The sequence below is a fragment of the Symphalangus syndactylus genome, chromosome 3, assembly GCF_028878055.3.
Source record: "Symphalangus syndactylus isolate Jambi chromosome 3, NHGRI_mSymSyn1-v2.1_pri, whole genome shotgun sequence".
In the NCBI taxonomy this organism is placed as follows: Eukaryota; Metazoa; Chordata; class Mammalia; order Primates; family Hylobatidae; genus Symphalangus; species Symphalangus syndactylus.
This window is the reverse complement of record NC_072425.2, coordinates 51,930,653-51,949,230: the sequence shown is the minus strand read 5'-3', so window position 1 is coordinate 51,949,230 and position 18,578 is coordinate 51,930,653. Positions and strand designations below refer to the sequence as shown.

Here is an 18,578-nt window from a genome sequence, read left to right as displayed (position 1 = left end):
AAGGGCTTGATGAAGCTTCACAACCACCTATACAAGAGGCACTATTTTGTCCCCACCTAACAGGGAAGTTGAGGCTCAGAGAGCTAAGGCAGCCAGCTACCAAATGGTAGTGATTCAATCATCAGTCCGGCTCTCAAGCCCATGCTGTTGTTTCCAGCTCTAGTAATCTGACGGGAAGTAGGGGTGAAAACACTGCAGGGAGATGGAAGACGCAGAGGAAATAGAGACCACCCTCTCCCAGAGGGAAGGCTGAGCAGAAGGCCTTTCAGCATGGACTGTCCCCCTCTGCAAGCTCCTGAGATCCCACCCACTCAAGAGGCTGCCGCTCCATCCTTGAAACTGAAGACTGTGTTCAAGAACCCAGAAGATGAGGATGTGGGAAGGCAGACTCAGTGTATGGATGCCTGTGCCAATCAAATACACCACCAGGCAGAAGTGAGCCAGGCCACACTGGGCCATGCACAAGTGTGGGAGTGGAAGGCACAGACACTGTCCCTGGAAAGAAGCCTGCCCCACAGGGCCCTGACACTTTACACCTCCCTTCTCCTTGAGGGTCTTCTAGATCAGTTCAGGACTTTCTTTTCAACCTTTTCCAGGAGTTGGACAACTGCCTCTTTTACTCCATCAGAAAGAATGGTTTAAACAGAAAACAAGTCCCAACAGCTGCTACTAAAGCAGAATAGTATCATCAAAGGCTGGAGGTTCTGCAGTGACAGTGAAACTAGGAAAGGTGGTATGGCAGTGAGACTCCAGTCAGATGGAGGGGTCCTGGGGAAGGGGCATGGCAGCGAGACCCTAGCCTGAGATGGCTTTCCAGAGGGAAGCCCTACATGAGTGAAGCCACACAGGCCTGAGGCTGTCGGACGAGGAGGTGGCAGGAGTGTGTCCTGGTATTTACTGTCCCCTTGACTAGACACTGTCCCCTTTTCTCACACCCACAAGCAATCATATGAACATGCCCACTGTATATTTGTACATATTCCTACAGACAAATGTGATTCCTGGGTTCAGAGAGTGAGTTTAGACAGCAAAGGATTCTACATCATCTGAATCCCTGCCTCCTCATCAGGATAGCATGGGCTACTCCTAGTTTTAGTCTATGTATACACAATGTGTTCTTACCAACATGCTGCTGTGGCTTCAAACCTGATGCTGCACCTCAGAAGACCCTTGAGTACAGAGTTATAAGGCGTCAGGGCCCTGGGGGGCAGGCATCTTTCCGGGGGGTGGGGGGGGCATTGTCTGTGCCCTCCACTCCCACTCATGTGCATGGCCCAGTGTGGCCTGGCTCATTTCTGCCTGTTGGTGTATTTGATTGGCACAGGCACCCAGACACCAACTCTACCCTTTTCCTACCCTCATCTTCTGGGTCCATGAACACATTCTTGTTTCAGGGATGGAGTGACAGCCTCCCCACTCTCCTGAAGGTGGACCCCAGGCTGCTTCCAGCTCCCACTACCAGGGTTACCTGATAGGCTGGCTTTGTTGCTCTTGTTGTTTGAGGCAGTGGATTTATTGTGCCTTGCTTAAACCACAGTTATCTGGAGCATGGAGTCAGAACAACCACAGAGAACAAACATGTGCTTTGTCTTTTTATTATTCTTTATTGGTCCTACCAATGTGACTCTTTACCCAGGCCCACTGTTCCTGTGCGCACTGGCTTTGTGGGCATTCACATCATATGTCTGTGTCCTGAAAAATCTCAATTAATTTCTCCTTCCTATTCCTTTTCCATGCTCTGCCTCATTTTCTCAGAAATTGAAGGCATTTGATTATTATTTTTTTGTTTGGGTCTGTGTAAAGGTTCCTTGGCAGGAGAACATGCATATGACTTTAAAATAAAGACCAACATTCTGACACTAAGGTAATGCACAGAAAAAATACAGTACTCAGACATCATTGCAAATAAATACCCCATACAGATGAAGTTATCTCAAATGTAACAATATTTCTTATGAATCAACACTGTAACGGAAGGTAAAAATAGGAGTCCCTACAACTAGGAATAAGAAATGCTTATTCCAGGAAACAGAATTCTTTTATTTTTGTCATTTATATTATTATAATTTTTCCTTTTTTGAAGAAGGAAGGACAGTTTTTCTTCCTCCAAGAGTACCAATTTGACCACTCCCACAAACCTCACTCAGCAAACAAAACAGGATGTAGACCTGGATTGCTAAGGAGTTTTAACGAGTTCTGTTTCCTGAAATTAACAGTGATTAGTTACACCAAGCAAGAGAAGATATAATGTCTCGCTTTCACATTTGCAAAGAATACTATGGCTAACCCTCGTCCCCTACTGCGCATGCCAACACAGCGTCAGCCCTCCTGATACCCTCAGCTCTTCACAAACGTGGCGTTCATACAGCTTGCTCAGCTTGTCCCAGAAGGTCCATTTGGTTCCCAAAGCACACTCAAGGTTTTGTGTTTGCTTTCATTTTCTAAGCCCCTGAATTTGCAAGTAAAGAATCACTGACTAACAGAATTTTGCACAATGACTGTTTTCTTTCCCTCAATGAAGATGCCCAGGTCCGGGTGTGAGGAGCGCCTGCCTCACCTGCTGTCCACGCTGGCCTTCAGCATGCCCACTAGCTCTTCCCTGCTCGCTTTCGAGAATGATCTGCGCTGGGACACCTCCCTTAACTGATGAAGGCACTACTGGCAATGATTACTAACAAAAAGGTGTTGAAAGAGAACACCCTAAAAATCGACGACTGTAGAATTTTCTAAGTGTACCACAATTTGGCACAACAACCAGAATAACAAAACAATTCCAATTTGGAATTTTATTGGTACAGTTGTATAAAATTCTGTTAATCAGTCATGCTTCACAACGTCCTAAAACCCAGAAAATTCTGGAATTTGTAGGTAATACTACTCATTCAATAATTTATCTTTTTTTTTCAAGTGCCTATTACTGTTTTAACCAGAGCAAAGGTCAAGTTTTCTTCTTGTTACATTGAACTATTCCTAAGAATAATAATAATACAATATGAAAAACCCCAGAATCTGAATACCCTGGATTTCTTAATGAACATGGCATTTAAAATCTGTAATTTCAAACATGAACCACAATGCCGTATGATCTAAAGGCTGCTGAACCACAGCGTGGATACATTTAGCTGAGCTCCTCGCTGGGTCAAAGCACTCATCTCCAAGTCTAAAGCTACACGCTATGGAGCACACAGCTCTGCCTCGTGCTGACACCAGACAAACACGGTGGGAGCTGAGGCGGACAGCTACAGGACCACGAGCATAGACCACGGCACCTGAGACCGTCTCTACACGAGGAATTAAGGAAGCAAATATAATATCAAAATATCAAAAGTGCACAGGTTGATCGGATAAAAAAAGAACATGTGTAACAAGGAGCCCCCGTGGTGGGCATTTCCAGCGGGCTCCTGGCGAGCCTGGCAGCCAGGGAAGAAGGGTCTTCGGCCCGTACAGTGGCCTTTCCACGCAGCAGCTCGCAGCATGCTCAACATTAAAGCTTTTTTTCCTCCCATTAAAAACCTGGGGAATGCTATTTTGAAAAGAATTGCAGTGGCATATCCAAAAAGTTTCTAAGTGGGCTTTTAGGTTGCCCTTCCTTCCTCCTTGTGGGCCACGAGAGGGAAGGAGAGGGGGCTGCAGTGTGACAGGGCCGGGTGGCCAAGTCCTCCTGGCAGCTACTCTACAGCTGAAAACGGGAGAAAAGAGAGCGTTAGAAAGCGGTCATCTGTCGCTTCCTGTTTATCTGACAACTGAAGCTCTCCACGTGCTGGGAGGGCACGAGCACGTTAGTTGGCAGAAGAGAAGACCTGCATGTGTTAGGGGGGGTCCCAGTGGCTTGAGTGTCTGCAAAGCCCGTTAGGAGTATGGAGAGAAGCTGTGTGCCAGGCTTGCAAGGAGAGGGCAAAGCGCGTGCAGGGTGGGCATGCCAGCAGCCATCCCACTGCGAGTCTTGCTGGGGCAGGGGGATCTGGGCACAGGATGAACACGCAGGGGACATACATGGGCCTGTCCTGGAGTCTGGAGGGGACCGAAACATACTCGGCACCAAAGGGAAGAGCACGCAGGGCAGAGAGCTGTGGGAGGGGGCAACACGGTCTCTCACCAGGTAACTCGAATGCCTCTTCCACATGAGAGACAAGGCAAGCAGCCTGCAGGAGAGAAGACTGCAGCCTCAGGTCCAGCTGGTCCCATGGGGTGATCGGGAGAAACGTACTGAGAAAAGTTCTGCTCAGAATGTGGGAAGGCAGGCGTGGATGGAGCCTCTAGAAACGGGAGAGCCCTACAGCTACCTTTCCTCTTTCTCTGTTGCCATCCCCCAAATTGCACTAAATAAAGAGACCTAAACATCTCCTACCTGTGAATCCTGACAAGTGGCCCTGGCCCCATGCAAAGCTTTCCCAGCACCAGGCTGGGCTCTGGCTACACCTGTGGGTGTCCAACCCAGCCAAGCCCCTGGTGGCTCAGACTTCAGGCTAGGGTTTTCAAAGCCCCATGTCTTTGGGACTGAACCCCCTATGGAAGGCCGGATAATTGGCTGCTGGGGTCACCCCAAGTACAAAAGGACGGGCTCTGCACTGAGGACCAAGGTCTGGCCAGGCACTTGGAAAGCTTTTCTCATAAAAAATGAAAACCTGGGGCCTTGGGCCCTGCCAATTTGTCAACTCACAGGCCACTAGACAAGCATCCTGATCTCAGAAATGAGAAACCGAGCTCTGGATTCCTGGGTTATGGTCAGTTGTGTCTGTGCCATGTGTGTCTGGCCAGCAGAATACAGGGACTCAGGGCTGCTCTTCTCTGGGCTTGGGGAAGAAATTCTGCACTTCTTTCCTGAATATGATTTGCAGAGAGATACTGCATACACTACAACGTAATCCTTTCCATGAAACTATGCCAAGTGCAGAGCCATCCTGAGGCCGTACCTATGCTGCAGGCTGGAACCTCCTAAAACTGCTTTCTAGTGCTGACATTAGACACATGCGAGGAACATGCAAGTTTCAACTCAGGTTCTGCCCCTTTTCGGTGTTGAGGGAGCAGGACCAGGACTCCTTCCCTTGGGTTTCCCCACGGGTGCCCAGGGCTTAGAAGATGCTTTCATCACACATCTGCTGCAAGAATGTGCAGCTCTATCCCCACCTCTGACCCCCACCTAAGAGAGCAGCTGAGGACTGGGTGCTCCTGAGGGGGCTTTGAGGAGTGAGAAGCGATACAAAGCTCTCACAAGTGTCCTGCTGATGTAACACCCCATGGCGCCTCGGCTAGACTCCTACCCTCTGTGCATTAGTCACGTTAAGATTGACCTAGCGCCGCCGTCCCGCTGCTGCTGGGTTAGTTGAGGTGAAGCAGATGTTAGCTGCAGCGTGTGGCGCCCCACAGCCCCTAATCACAGTAAATGCTGTGCTTCTCGCTGCAGAACACCTGGTTGGCCAGCCCGGTGCCCTCGGCCCTGTCGCTGGCACAGGCACAGGTGTGACTTACGCTCGGGGTGGCTGGCTTGGTCTTCGGGGCGGCTTTGGCGCGGCCACGCCGGGTCTGCTCGTGGTCCAGCTCGAGCAGCTCCAGCCGCTGGGTCAGTGCCAGCTTCTGCTGGATGGCCATGCGCAGCAGCGAGTTCAGAGTCTTCTTCTCGTCCTCAGCGGCCGCCAGCTGCCGCTGCATCTCATCCAGCTGTGTTATGTACTCGTCACACCTGTGGGTACCAAAAACATGACTGAGGGGCGGGCAGAGCCGAGCAGAGGAGGGCAGGGCAGGGTAGGGCTAAGCTGCGCGGCCCTCTAACAGCCTTGCACCAGAGCCATCCTTCAGTGTGGCCTCTGGACTGGAGGGTGTGGCTGGGGAAGAATTATTCTGGCTTATTTTAGCACAGGCTTTGCTCGGACAAATCCCTGATAAGAGTGAGAGGGAGGCTTGGGCCCAGGCAGGGCAGCCCTGTGAGGCTGGCTTGAGTTTTATGGTTTTGTGGGGGAGGGGCTGCTTTGCTCTTACAGCTGCATGCAGTGCTTACAAACAGGCTATGCCCCTCAGCGACTGGGCTTCTTCTAGGAGGCGCTCTCCCTGCTTAAAGGCCTCGAGATGGCCTGGGGCATCGAGACATGGAGAAGCCATGGCTTCTAGGGTGTGGATGTAAACCTAAGCAGGACTGGGCTTGTTCCCAAGGTCGATGCTTCGTCAGTCTGTGCTGAGCACTGACCGGAGCCAAGGAACCATGTGTGTGGACGCCATCAACAGCTTCATCCCGAAACCCGGATGCAGAGCTGTGGGAGGGTGTGGTCTGTCCCTGGATGCCCTTCTTCCACATGTCCCATATGGGTGGGGCTTGGTAGAGACATAGGGTGGGTTAAATCCCAGGGCTCCCAGGGCGGTGAGGCTGTGCAGGCACTCAGCACAGCCCCACCCTGCCCACACGCACCCCGCTCTGCCTGTCCCCACCTGCCAGGAGCCAGCCCTTGGATAGCACCCTCTCCAAGGACTCTGCTGCCCACCCTTTTGAGGACACACAGAGCTGTGATCCCTGCAGGTTCAAAATCTTGGCTCCATCTGAAAAGTTAAGTTTTTAAATAAAACAAATTTTAAAAGGTCGGGTTTACATGCCAGATGCTGAGAAACTGTGGGATTTTTCCCCAAGCCCCAGGAAGACAGGACGCTTCCAGAGAAGTCCTGGGACTCTTCCTTGTCTGTACCCCGCTCTGGCAGGTCCTGCAGGGATACTGAGAAACTGGGAGTGCCCGGCACCAGGCTTGAGAGAAGCAGGCCCTATGTGCAGTTCCCATCCTGTCCAGCTCAGATCTTCAGCTTGCTCACCCATAAAAAGGAAACATCTAGGTTATCTGCTGGGCCCATGGTGGGCCTGGCTGTCCCCCATGCAGGGCTAACCCCATGGTGCTATCCCAACATGACCCAGCAGGTGGCGCTACCCATCTTTGGAAGATAAAAGACAGAGGTACCTGTCAGGGGGCACCTGGGAAGATGCTGAAACCAGGACCTGCCCCCACAGAGGCCTGTGAACACGTAGGGAGCCTCGATTCCCAGCCTTGGGGTCTGACTCCCAGCCAGGGAGGGGTGTGCACCCACCAGGGGCAGCCCACCCCAGAGCCCATTACTAAGAGTCCGCTACAGAGGAGGAAAGAAAGCTGGTCTCCTCCAAGCCCCAAGGCCCTCTCCTCACCCTCCCCAGATTGGCAAAGTGGAGGATGGGTGGTGAGTACCCAGCGGTCACAATGACGCCAAGGTACAGGGCTATGCACAGAGGTGGGACCCGAACTGTGGACCCCAGCAGTGACCTGCTCCAGCCAGGAGGATAATCGTCCTTCTGAATCTACAAACATAAATGCACACTTGTGCCGTATGGCCAAGTTCTTGGGGGCAAATACCTCATGAGAGAAAAGGCCAGGACTCCTCTGTCACCTGTTGGCCCCAAGTTAAGTCCCTGTAAATGTTGGATCCAAGGGGTGGGAGCCCAAGCGCCCCCTGAAGCTCTGCAACTCTGGCCATCCACTCCAGGATCTGGTCTCCTCAGCCCTTCTGCCCTCAGTCTCCATATATGCAAAGCAGAGACAAGCCTGGGCCTGCTGCGGTTTCATTCACAGCAAAATGGAACTGGCGCCACAGAACCAGGCTCCTGGGGGTTGGGCTAGGTGCGAAAGGAACATTAAAAGGATCACACACGCTCTGCTATCCCCAGCCGCATGTGGGCACTTGTCAGGCATGCCCTACGCTCCAGCACCTGCTTGCGTGACCTCGGAGGAAGCTGAGGTGCAGCAGCTGGGGGCCCCCAATCCCATGTGGCCCCCATATCGCCTCACTCTTTCTTGTCACCAACTTGAGCACCAGTGTGCCTGAGATGTGCCAGGGGCCATGCTTCCCCAACCTCGTACCATGCTGGCCCTGATGGAGCTGGGCACAGCCACTGACTAGGCAGGGCTGCAGGCCTCAGCATGAGGCAGTGAGAGGCTAACGGTTCCAGAAGCAAGTGCTGAGGACAGCTGGCCTCGTGGAAAGGGAGGGCCCGACAGCAGCACGGTTACCTGGTGGCAAACATAGCACGCAGCGAGGAGAAGGTGGCTGCGTCCTCCTTGAGGGCCTTGAGCTCATTGCGCAGCTTCATCATGGTCTCGGTAACCATGGCCTTCTCATTCTCATACTTGCTCTTCAGGTTGGCAAGGGCCACCTCAGCCGTCTGGGGAACAGACGTGTAGGGCGGAAAAGTGAAAAGCATGAAGTCAGCCTAGAGGTGCTCTGGGAGCAGGATCAGGAGCCCCGGTCTGAAGTGGTGGCGGTGCCTGGGAAGAAAGCTCCTGGGAGGCCCCTCCCTGTGACAAACCCTGGGGGATGGACTCCAGCAGCTACGCCATGGGGAGTCCCACCTGCTGATTCTGACTGGCAGAAGAGGGACTGCCCCCAAACCTGCCAACAGGACCTCCACGAAGCCCCATAATCGCTCTCCACGGCTCAGACTATGGCTCTCACACGTTTTCCCTCCAGTATCAGGAAGCACTATAAGGCAGTCACAGTGAGTGAATGGCAGCGGCATTTCTCACTGGCTGAGCAGCTCTGCTGAAGGGCCCTCACACCCACCTGCCTGCTCCACCCTCCCAGCTGGGGGCCCTGAGCAGGGGAGGGCAGGCAGTCGAGCTACTATGGGGCTGGCTCTGTCTGGTGGTGACACAGGCCTGGGGGTCCCGTGGCAGGGGGAGGAAGGAGGCCAAGGGGAAACACCCTTAGGCCAGTAGTAGGTGACATGTGCCCCTGCCACCTGGCGCCTCACCTGCTTGTTGGCCTTGAGCACAGTGCGCAGCGTGGTGATCTGCTCCCGCTTGGTGCTGAGCAGTGACTTCAGCTTGAGGATCTCCTCCATAAGCGCCTCCTTGTCCTTGTCCACGGCGGGACCCAGCTCCTGCGAGGCGATGCGCTGGCGTGACAGCTCCGTGGTGCGGTCCACGGCTGCCTGCAGGTGCTTGATCTGGTCGCGGATGATAGCAATCAGGTTGTAGATGTTCATGGGCTCCCGGCGTGGGTCACTCAGGGGTGATGGCAGTGAGGAGCCAGGCGAGGGGCTGCTGTCCCCAGTCCCGCCATCTGCTCGGCCCGCCTCAGGAGCCAGCAGCCCCTTGGGTAGGAGGATGGGTGAGCGGCGGCCGCGCCCCTCGGGGCTGGTGCGGCCCCCGGGGCTGGTGCGGCCGGCCCCGCCCTGGCCCTCGCGGTAGTAGTCCAGCATGACACGGTTGGGCGTCTCATTGTTGCACATGCACACGTGGTGGTAGAGATTGGCCAGCTCCTCACTGAAGGTCACCAGCTCATCCTGGGCCACACTCAGGCTGCCCTGTGTCTCGCCGGCGACGTCGCTCACCTTCTTCAGCTCCTTCTCCAGCCGGGCCAGCAGCTCGCGGTCCTGGCGGCTGGCCTTCTCCAGCAGGGAGACCTTCTCTGTGAGCGCCTGGCCCTCAGCCTCGTAGCGGCCCTTCTCCTCGGCGTGCTGGGCCTCACGAGCCTCGTGCGTGCTGCGCAGTGCCTTGAGCTGCTCGCGGAGCTCGCCAGCCTCAGCCACAGCCACATGGTACTTGCAGGCCAAGATCTCGGGCCCATTGATGTCTACCTCATAGTAGTCCCCGTCCTCATGGCTGTCACGATCCTTCTCGTTGTCCAGGGCCGTCTGCCGCTCCTTGCTGGCCTGCAGGCGCCGCAGGGCACTCAGATTCTCTGTGAGGCGGGTCACCTTCTCCTGCTGTTCTGACAGGGAGCCCCGCGTGTGCTCCAGCTGCTTCTGTGTGTCCTGCAGCGTCATCAGCAGGCCCGCCTTTTCCCGCTCCATCTGCAAAGGCACAGGCAGCAGGACACCATGTCAGTTGCTACGGACCCCGAGAGCTTGGAGGACCCCCAAGATGGCCCAGTGACATCCCACCCCGTGTCAGGGCAGGCTGTGAGCCCCAGGTTCCTTGGCCATGCTGTCAGTGAGGTGGACAAAGACACACAGGGTGTGTAAAGAATGGAATTCATGCTGGGCCCTCAGAACACTACCCGTCACCAGTAATGGTGGTCGCCCTCAACGCAGGCTCTTTCCCCAACCACGCTACAGGGGATCTGGGCTAAGAAAGTGGAGCTCTAGGCTGGCTGGGTGTGTAGTTGGGAATATTATCGCCCTAGCCCTCTGCTTCGGAGGACAGGACTCTGTTGCCTTGGATCAACAGGGATCCATGTCCCAGGGGATGAGCCCAAGCATGACCCTGGTGGGCCCCTCTGACACCTGGCCTGCGTGCAGGGATCACATGTGGGGCCAGTGTCTCATCACTTCACCCTGATACCACGTAGGTAACAGGGGAGCAATGTGGGTGCTGTAGTGCCAGGAAACCACTTCTCTGGGACTCTTCTATGTGTGCTCCTGGAGTTCCATTTACGGTAATGATGCAGGAGATAACATCAACGTAAGGAAAAGGGAAAGTTAACATCAGCAGAGTGTCAGATAAGCACTGCTCGGGGAGCCCTACAGAGCTGGAGTGGGGACAGCGTGCCGAAGGCCCCACTGCCTGCTCACCTGCATCAGCTGCTGCTTCAGCTTCTGGATCTCGGAGATGTTGAGCTCACTGAGTAGGTCGGAGACGAGGCTAGGGGAGGGCGGCGCGAGGCCCTCCTTCTTGGGCGTGGAGGTCTTGTTGTCCAGTGGCAGCTTGGCCAGGCCGCCGTGCTCAAAGCCATTGACCAGGGCCTCGGCATCGTTGTTGGGCTCGGCAGCATCGTCACTGAACTTGAGGCCATCCAGTGAGACATGCAGGTGGCTGGTGTAGAAGGAGTCGTTAATGCTCATGTAGTGTGACAGCTCCTTGCGCAGGCTGTTCTTCTGCTCGCGCTCGGTCTTCAGCGTCTCCAGTGCCTCCTCCAGCTGCCGCTCTGAGATCTCCTTGAGGCGGATGGCATCCTCCAGCTGGCTGTTGAGGTACTCGGTCTCCTCCTCCAGACGCTTGATCTCATGCTTGAGGCCCTCAAACTCCACCTGGGAAGAGAAGTCAACGCTCTTGCATCAATGCAATGTGGAAGCTCCTTTTAGGCCCCATAAATGAAGAAAACACACCAGCACACCAACTCCGGCCACCATGAAGCACAAGGTGAAGCGCCAGGTGAGGTGCCATCCTGGGAAGGGTGGCAGCCCATCCAGGCCAAGACTGCTTCCTCTGCTCAGAGATGTGGATGCTAAGAAGGTTCCAGGGCATGAGATGAGAATGCAATGAAACGCTCAGCCCAGCCCACCCACCGTTGGGACCAGCAGACACAGGGACGGGAACACAAATGTCTCAGGTAGCCTCAAGCCAGGACTGTACGTGTGGAGATGCACCAAGAACAACACACATCCACCCATAGAAGGCTGCCAACCTTGTATTAAGTCATTCACAAATATTACCAAGTGCATGCTGACTTAAAATTCTATATTTAATTAACATTAACAGTTAACTAAATATCTTAAGATACATAAAAATACATTTCAATGTGTGCTGTGATCATGACTTCTAATCATATTTCAAACTGAAGGAACAGAAACTCCCCCCAAGGCAGAACGTCTCAACCACTAAATCTCCACATGCACATGACACCCAGACCTGGAGGAGCTCGAAGGTAGGTGGGAAAAGCAACATCAAAGTCTTGTCTACATGAAAATTCTATTTGCAGGTGGACAAGGAAAAAGCAGATAGAAACTGATGCCTGATGTGGAGGCTCAGAATTTGTGGGCAATTGCTAAAACTATTTCTTATTTTTCTGTAATATTTGGACAAAAAAATAAGAAACAAACCAGTAACAGGAAGTGCTGAGCACATCTCTGTGGGTCTTGGGTCGGAAGGAACACCCATTACCACATCCAAGGTGTGCTCACAGGAGGTGGGCATGGAGCCCTCAGTCCCAGCACCACAAATGCAGAGGTGAGGAATCCCAGAGAGGGAGAGAGAGTCAGACTCCACTGAGCGCCAATCTGAGGACAGGGTCGCCTCAAGCCTCAGTTTCCCTTCTCCTAAGGCCACTGTGTGCTGGGCTCTGCCAACAGCAGCACCAATGACCAAATGGTACTTACAGTGTAGACAGTGGCTAAGACTGTTAATGAGCTCGAGCTGTCACAGAGGGACCAGGCTAGGAGCTCTGCATAAACACATGAGCTTCCTCCTCCGGGCATAAATACCACGTTCCCTGACGGTGAGACTCAGAGGATTTTGGTGGTAGAGGATTTGAGGAAAGCAAGGAAGACATCCATGGCATTCTGGGGGAAGTTTTGGGGTTTCCTGAGAGAAAAGACTCCCATTCCCCACCATGCAGGAGTGTGGCTCTTGGAGAGAGAAGAGCAAGTTCAGGCCTTGAGTGGCAGAACAGCAGAGCACATGATAATTTAGTCACATCACAAAGAGAAGGGACCCTCCTCATTTATCTCTGTCACAGGCAGAGACCCTGCTCGTCCCTGTCAGAGTGGGGTCCCTCTGAGACCCCATTAGAGACTGAGGGGTTCCTGTTCATCCCCATCACAGACACAGAGGACCTTCCTCGTCCCTGTGACAGGCAGAGACACAGGAATATTGCAGGCCTCATGGTCAGCACCTGATGGGGGAGTCTCAAAGTCGAATCTGGGGTTTTCTGGTATAACCTCTTCATCACCTCTCAGATTTCTGTTTTCATTTTTGTTGGCTGGGACACCTCAGTCTGGCCAATGTCAGCAAACACTGCAGCCAGAGTTTCATCTTTTGGAGGGTCTGGGTCCCACCAAGTGTACCCTCTTTCTCCACAGTGGTAAAGCTGGCCCTGGGCCTCTGGTGTGTGGAATAAGACAGGAACCCCTTCTCAACAGGGAGAGGGGCTGAGCAAGAGGGCCTCGAGGCCCAGTTAACCCACGTGCCACCTCCACCCCACAGGCCCAAGACTCGCCTGGTTCTGTCTGAGCACAGACACTTGCTTCTGCAGGCTGATGTTCTCCTCCTCCAGTTCTGAGTAGTCCTGCAACAGGCGAGCTTCCCGGAATTTGTACTCCTTGATGTCATCCCGCAGGCGGCCACGCTGGATCTCCACATTCTGGTTGATCTGTTGGGGAAGAGGGAAAGGCAGGTATGAGCAGCCTCCACAGGACACAAGAGGGGCTCAGTGCAGCCAGGCATGCCATGGCCAGCCACACGGCCAGAACTCAAGAGCCCCGGCCTGCAGGTGCCAGTGTGACTGCCTGGAGACGAGAGGGAGCCCAGAGCAGTGTGCCAGAGTGCACGGCGGACTGCAGAGGTTCCAGAGTAAATCCCCTCAGCCTTTCTCACCTGGGAACGCCTGACAAGTGACTGCCTGCTCCAACCCTTGGTTTCTTCATCTTTAAATTAAAATGGGGTTAAAAGTAGTTCCTGCCTTCTATTATTGGGCATGTACACAGTAGTGCGCAGGTGGGCATATAAATGGTATAGTGCTCTGGCAAACAGCCTGCAGGTGCTGAAACTGTTAAACACAGAGGGTCTACCCCAGAGAAATGCACACATGCCCACACAGAAACCGGTCCACACATGTTCACAGCAGCAGCGTTCATTTTGCCAAAAGGTGGAAGCAGCCCAAGTGTCCACCGACTGACGAATGAATAAACAAAATGTGGTCTCTCCACACAATGGAATGTTGTTCAGCCACAATAAGGAGTGACGTACTGACACATGCTACAACATGAATGACCCGTGAACACATCCTGCTGAGTGAAAGAAGGCCTGTCACGAGAGGCCATGCATTGTATGATTCCATTTCCATGAAATGTCCAGAATAGGCAAATTCATAGAGACAGAAAGTAGGTTAGTGGCTGCCAGGAGCTGGGGAGGGGGATGGGGAGTGACTGAAATGGGTTTTCTTTTTGGAGCAATGAACTGTTCTAAGATTGTGGAATGGGGCACATATATGTGACTATAATAAAATACACTGAGTTGTACACCTCATGTGGGTGAACTATATGAGATGTAAATTACCTCAATAAAGCTGTTAAAAATTAGTTCGGGCTCTAGGTTGCCCATAAGGAGCCAAGAGATGTCATGGGAGAGGCTAGTGCAGGGTTGGGGTGAACAGGATGCAATCAAGACAGAATTCCCAACTTTCTGCCATGTGCCAGGGACCTGGGCCCCTCAGCCGCAGCCCTAGCAACATTCAGGGATGCTTCTTCTTTGTGGTAGGAGCTGGCCTGTACATCATATGTCTAGCAGCTCCCTGACCTCTGCCCACCAGACACGGCTGCCTCCTCCACTGTGACAACTGAAAAATCTCTCCAGACATTGCCAATGTCCCCCAGCGGCAAAATCATCCCCTTGACAAACTCTCTATCCCCTCCCTGTACTCTGCTGACCCAGCTGCCTCCCTGTGTATCTGCGAAGGCCTGGCTCCCCAGACCACCACCACCTCTGCTCCAAAGCCCTCTTGGACTCTCGGCCAGAAGCCCTGTCCATCTTGCTTGCCCCATAACTTCGTCCACCTCTTGCACTGTTCTCTTGGCTTATGCTATGGTTTCTCCTGGTCATATGTGTGCGCTCATCTGAATGGAACATGCTTTATAGACAAGATTCCAAGATCCCATGCAAGTACACACAAAACAGTCATACTGGCAAAATGAAATAGGACATCCCTCCCAAAACAAAGGAAAAAAGGAATGCAACAGAGAGGGGAGGAGAGTCAACGATATACAGCAAGTACTACTGACAAATGCTTACTATTTACAATGAAGATTACATTTAAAACCTACAGCAACTGGACGCAGACATGGCCCTCTCATTTTAAGTGAGCCAAGGAAGTGACAGAAAGCTGACACCAAAAGAAACAGAGATACCATACATGGAGGAAGAGAAGGCCTGGCAAAGCCTCGTACCAGAGGAGAAAGCGAGCGAGGTGCATGCTAGGACGAAGAGGGAGAAAGCAGCACCAGCACAGCCATCACCAGGGCCAGGCCCCACAGTGGCTACACAAGGGGTGGATAGGGAGTGGGCAGGCTCTCCAGCCTCTCTCCTGCTAGTGAGAGTGCAGCACCCCCCCGAGTGTGCTTAGGGGAGGTGCACAAGCCAAGTCACATCCAGGATCTCCACACCCCAGCTGGAGACTTGGGTACCTCTCTGCCAGAAAGGTTTACCCAATTCCTGCTTATTCCTTACTAACTGGCAAGCAAGTGGTCTGCAGCAGGTGTGCAAACATGTGCCACTTGATTCAATACGGCCACCCAGCCGGCTCCTCAGGCAGAGTGGAAGCTGAGGGGAAGGTCTGAGTCCCACCAACTCTCCCAGGCCTGCCAGTCAAGATCAACAAATCTAGAAGGTGCTCCAGGCAGTGGGAAGCGAGGGCCCAGAAGCTTCCATGTGCCTGGGCAGAGAGATAGTGACATGCTCAACTAAAGACTGAAGCAGAGAGCCTGGCTGGATGCCTCATAGCATTAGGGTCCCTCAGAGGCACACACGAGACTGCTGTTCCCTTGGCAGTGCTCATGTGAGTCCTCAGGGTCCTTCATCACCTGGCCCAGGCAAGGTATACTAGGAGTTCTGTCCTTGCACCATTGCCAAACCCAGAACACAGAGGCACACCCAGGTTAAATGCTGGCCTGGCCATACCATGCCATGGGTGATGATGGCACCATCTCTGCTGATGCTGTAGGACACAAACACTGTGCTTCCATGCCCACACTACTGGGCGTAGGCAGCCAGGCTCATGTGGCCTGCCACCTAGCACCTCCATCCAGCACACACCCAATTGCCAAGGGCTCAAACAGGCTGACTGGTCGCCATGGGGTTTAGTTTTCTCTCAAGTAAGCACCTTCTCCCAGTGAGCCTGTCTGATGTCAGCCCAAAGAAGTACAGGGGACAAGCTCTGCTGCGTGTGACCGGGCAGCCCAGATGAAGGGGGTGGGAGCACAGGCCTGTAGCTGACCACCAGGGTCCCATCTCAGCTCTCTTTCTGTGGGATCCCCACACCTCAGACTGCTCATCAGCAAGCAGGATGTGACAATTGCCTGTTTCAAGGAGCCACTGTGCAGGGGGTCGGCCGCCCTCTCTCCTGTCCCCACCAGACAATCTCAACCCCAGGAAACTCTCATCTCTGCCTTGATGGCCTAGGCCAGCCCCTTCACCCTACTCCTTCTTGTGGATAAATATGGTGTGCGTATGAGACGCAGCTCTGACCCCAGGCCTCCTGTGGCTCTCTGGGCCTCTGATTCCCCATCTGGGAAATGGAGCCACATCCCCACCAAGGCCCAATCCAGGCCAGTCCTCAGAAGCTCACCCACCTGCCAGGGGCCCGGGCAGGAAAGATGCTCTCACTAGCAGGAGAGAAGCTGGAGGGGCTGCCCACATGTAGGGCCCACACATACGCAGCGGTTAGAGTCAGGATCTGAGAAGCACCTCACCCCCTACCAGCGGGGACACCTTAGGCACATGATGGAACCTTGCAAACCTCTGTTTCTTCACATCCGACAAGATACCAGTAGGGTCACTAGAAGGACCAGGTCTGAGGCAATCAGAACTGTCCAACACATGCCAAGTATGTTTGTTACTGTAAAGCTTCACAGGTCCTCATGGTGTGTTGGGGTGTGGAGGGGGACAGACAACCAGTTGACACAAGGGAGGAAAAAAGGGAAGGGGCTGTTGTGGGTAGCAGGGTGGTGGGTCAAAGGATACAATGAAGGCTGTTTTATCGTCAAATGTACCCTTTCTGACCCATGGGGTGTGAGCCTTAAGCAGTGACTGGGGAAAGCCATGCTGGGGGTGGGCACGGAGGAGCTTGGCACAGTGGCTCTGACCAGCAGAACAGCAGGCAGCAGAAGACAAGAGCTATGCATGGCTGGGACTGGTGGTGGTGAGACAAGGTCAGTCCTAGAGATGCTCCACCCGAACCAGGTACCCAAGGCAAAGACCTGGGATGGTTCCTACAGCTCTGCAGCAACCCAGGGCAGGGATACAGGCATGGGGGACACAGCAGGCCCAGGGACCAAGGTGGGGACCCTCAGGAGAAAGAGGGAAGGCTGAGGGGTGTGCAGAGGTGTCAGGATTTCCTCCTGAAGCACAAACAGGAACCACAGAAAGCCTCTCTTCCCTACAAGACCTGCAGCATCTTTAACTTGCTGTGCTCACCTCCAGTCTTACCTGAAGCCAGCAGGGTCACCCAGCCCTCTTTGGCCTCTGCCACCAGAGATAGGCCTCTTGGAAGACAGAAGGGGCAGAATGTGCTGGGCTGGGGAGAGAGCACCTGCACACGCTTTTCAGGAATAGACAGGCCAGACAGATGGCAGCTGGGGCAGCCAAGGATACATCTCTCCATACATACAGCCCCTCCTCCCACTGACCAGAGGGCTCCTTGTGGGAGGAAATGAGATCATGTACTGCCGCTTCAGGATCTGAGACTCCCCACCCTGAGTCTAAGCCAAGCTCCTCCCTGGGCCCCTAGGGCCTCAGCGATCTCTGACCCCTCACTCCCACCACTGCTGGCCCCGAGGGCAGCATCCTTCAGTACTGGCATGCTAAGCCAACAGCAGCAGCCCTAATCACTGCATACCCTTAGGGCCTATGCCCTGCTGACCTCCCGTAAGATTATCTGCTGCAGAGGGTGGGGCTCCTGTGGCACGAACAAGGGTTCACAAGTGCTGCGACAATGTGGGGTGAAAGAGCTGTGGGGCATCCTCTACAAGGGGCTTCAGAGACTGCTGGTTTACAGATGGGGAAACTGAGGCCAGGACTAAAGATAAGGCCTTGCCCAGGCCCCAAGGCTCAGTGAAAGGCAAAGCCAGTATCAGCCCATTCCCAACCGACCCATGCTCCACTCCTCCAGCCATTCCCAATGAGAACCTGGGGCTGACCCTCAAAGGCCATGGCCAGGAGGACTGCAGCTCACATTCCAACTTCCAGCTCCACTCGCAGTCCCCAGGGACCATCCCACCTCCATCTTGGTGATGGGGCCTCATCCTTCCTCAGAGGGCACTGGCCCTCTTGCCCCCAAGACAGTCGTGTCAGCCCCACTTTTGTCCCCACAGCCCACTCCCCATGTAGCCACCAAACCCAAGCTGGACCCTGCCTCCTTCAGGGCCCCACCCAGGCCTGCAGGATTCTCCCGACACTCCTTCTGCCCTTGGCTCAGCCCCACAGTGAACATGCCCCTGCCCCAGGGACAGGCACGGGGTACTGCTCTCCCCTGATATCTGCCACATGCCTTCTAGGAGAATGAGGCTTTGCTCATGCTGTGTCCTCAGGTTCCACAGACACCGAGGTCCTGGCAGGGCTCAATTAATATATGTGCCAGTCAGTGAGAAAAGACACTCAGGTGCTCACTCAACCTTCCCTGAGCCTCCTGTTCAAGCCAGCGAGACTCTCCTCCCACCTGCCCCAGTGGATGGAGACTCCTGGCTCTCCTCCTCCTGCTGGGCTCAAACTACACAGGCTCCACGCACCACAGCAACCTTCCCAAATCCTGCTTTGGTCACATCGTTCCCCTGGGCTCCCCAGTCCTCCACGACTCCAGGGCCTTAGTGTCAGGGCCATCAGCAGCTGGTCCTGTGGCCTTTGCCCCTGTCAGGGCCCAAGAGCCAAGTTGGTTCCTCTGACTTCACGTTCACAAGCTCATGGACGGACACCACAGTCCCATTT

General features: G+C 54.1%; 1 protein-coding gene across 5 annotated transcripts in view; it reads right to left on the bottom strand.

The window, feature by feature from the left end:
- Positions 1-1,579: 1,579 nt before the first annotated feature.
- BICD2 (BICD cargo adaptor 2) overlaps positions 1,580-18,578 on the bottom strand; it is a 56,988-nt gene continuing 39,989 nt past the window's right edge. For 2 of the 5 annotated variants that reach the window (XM_063636244.1, XM_055271940.2), the window contains exons 3-8: positions 12,883-13,035; positions 10,520-10,975; positions 8,756-9,799; positions 8,016-8,167; positions 5,470-5,680; positions 1,580-3,679 (exon numbers count right to left, since the gene is read on the bottom strand). In XM_063636244.1, the coding sequence (XP_063492314.1) occupies positions 3,674-3,679; positions 5,470-5,680; positions 8,016-8,167; positions 8,756-9,799; positions 10,520-10,975; positions 12,883-13,035 (2,022 nt within the window). In that variant the 3' untranslated portion in view covers positions 1,580-3,673. Of the gene's footprint in view, positions 5,681-8,015; positions 8,168-8,755; positions 9,800-10,519; positions 10,976-12,882; positions 13,036-18,578 lie in introns of all 5 variants that reach the window. The other 3 variants (XM_063636243.1, XM_055271939.2, XM_055271941.2) reach the window with 2 other exon arrangements.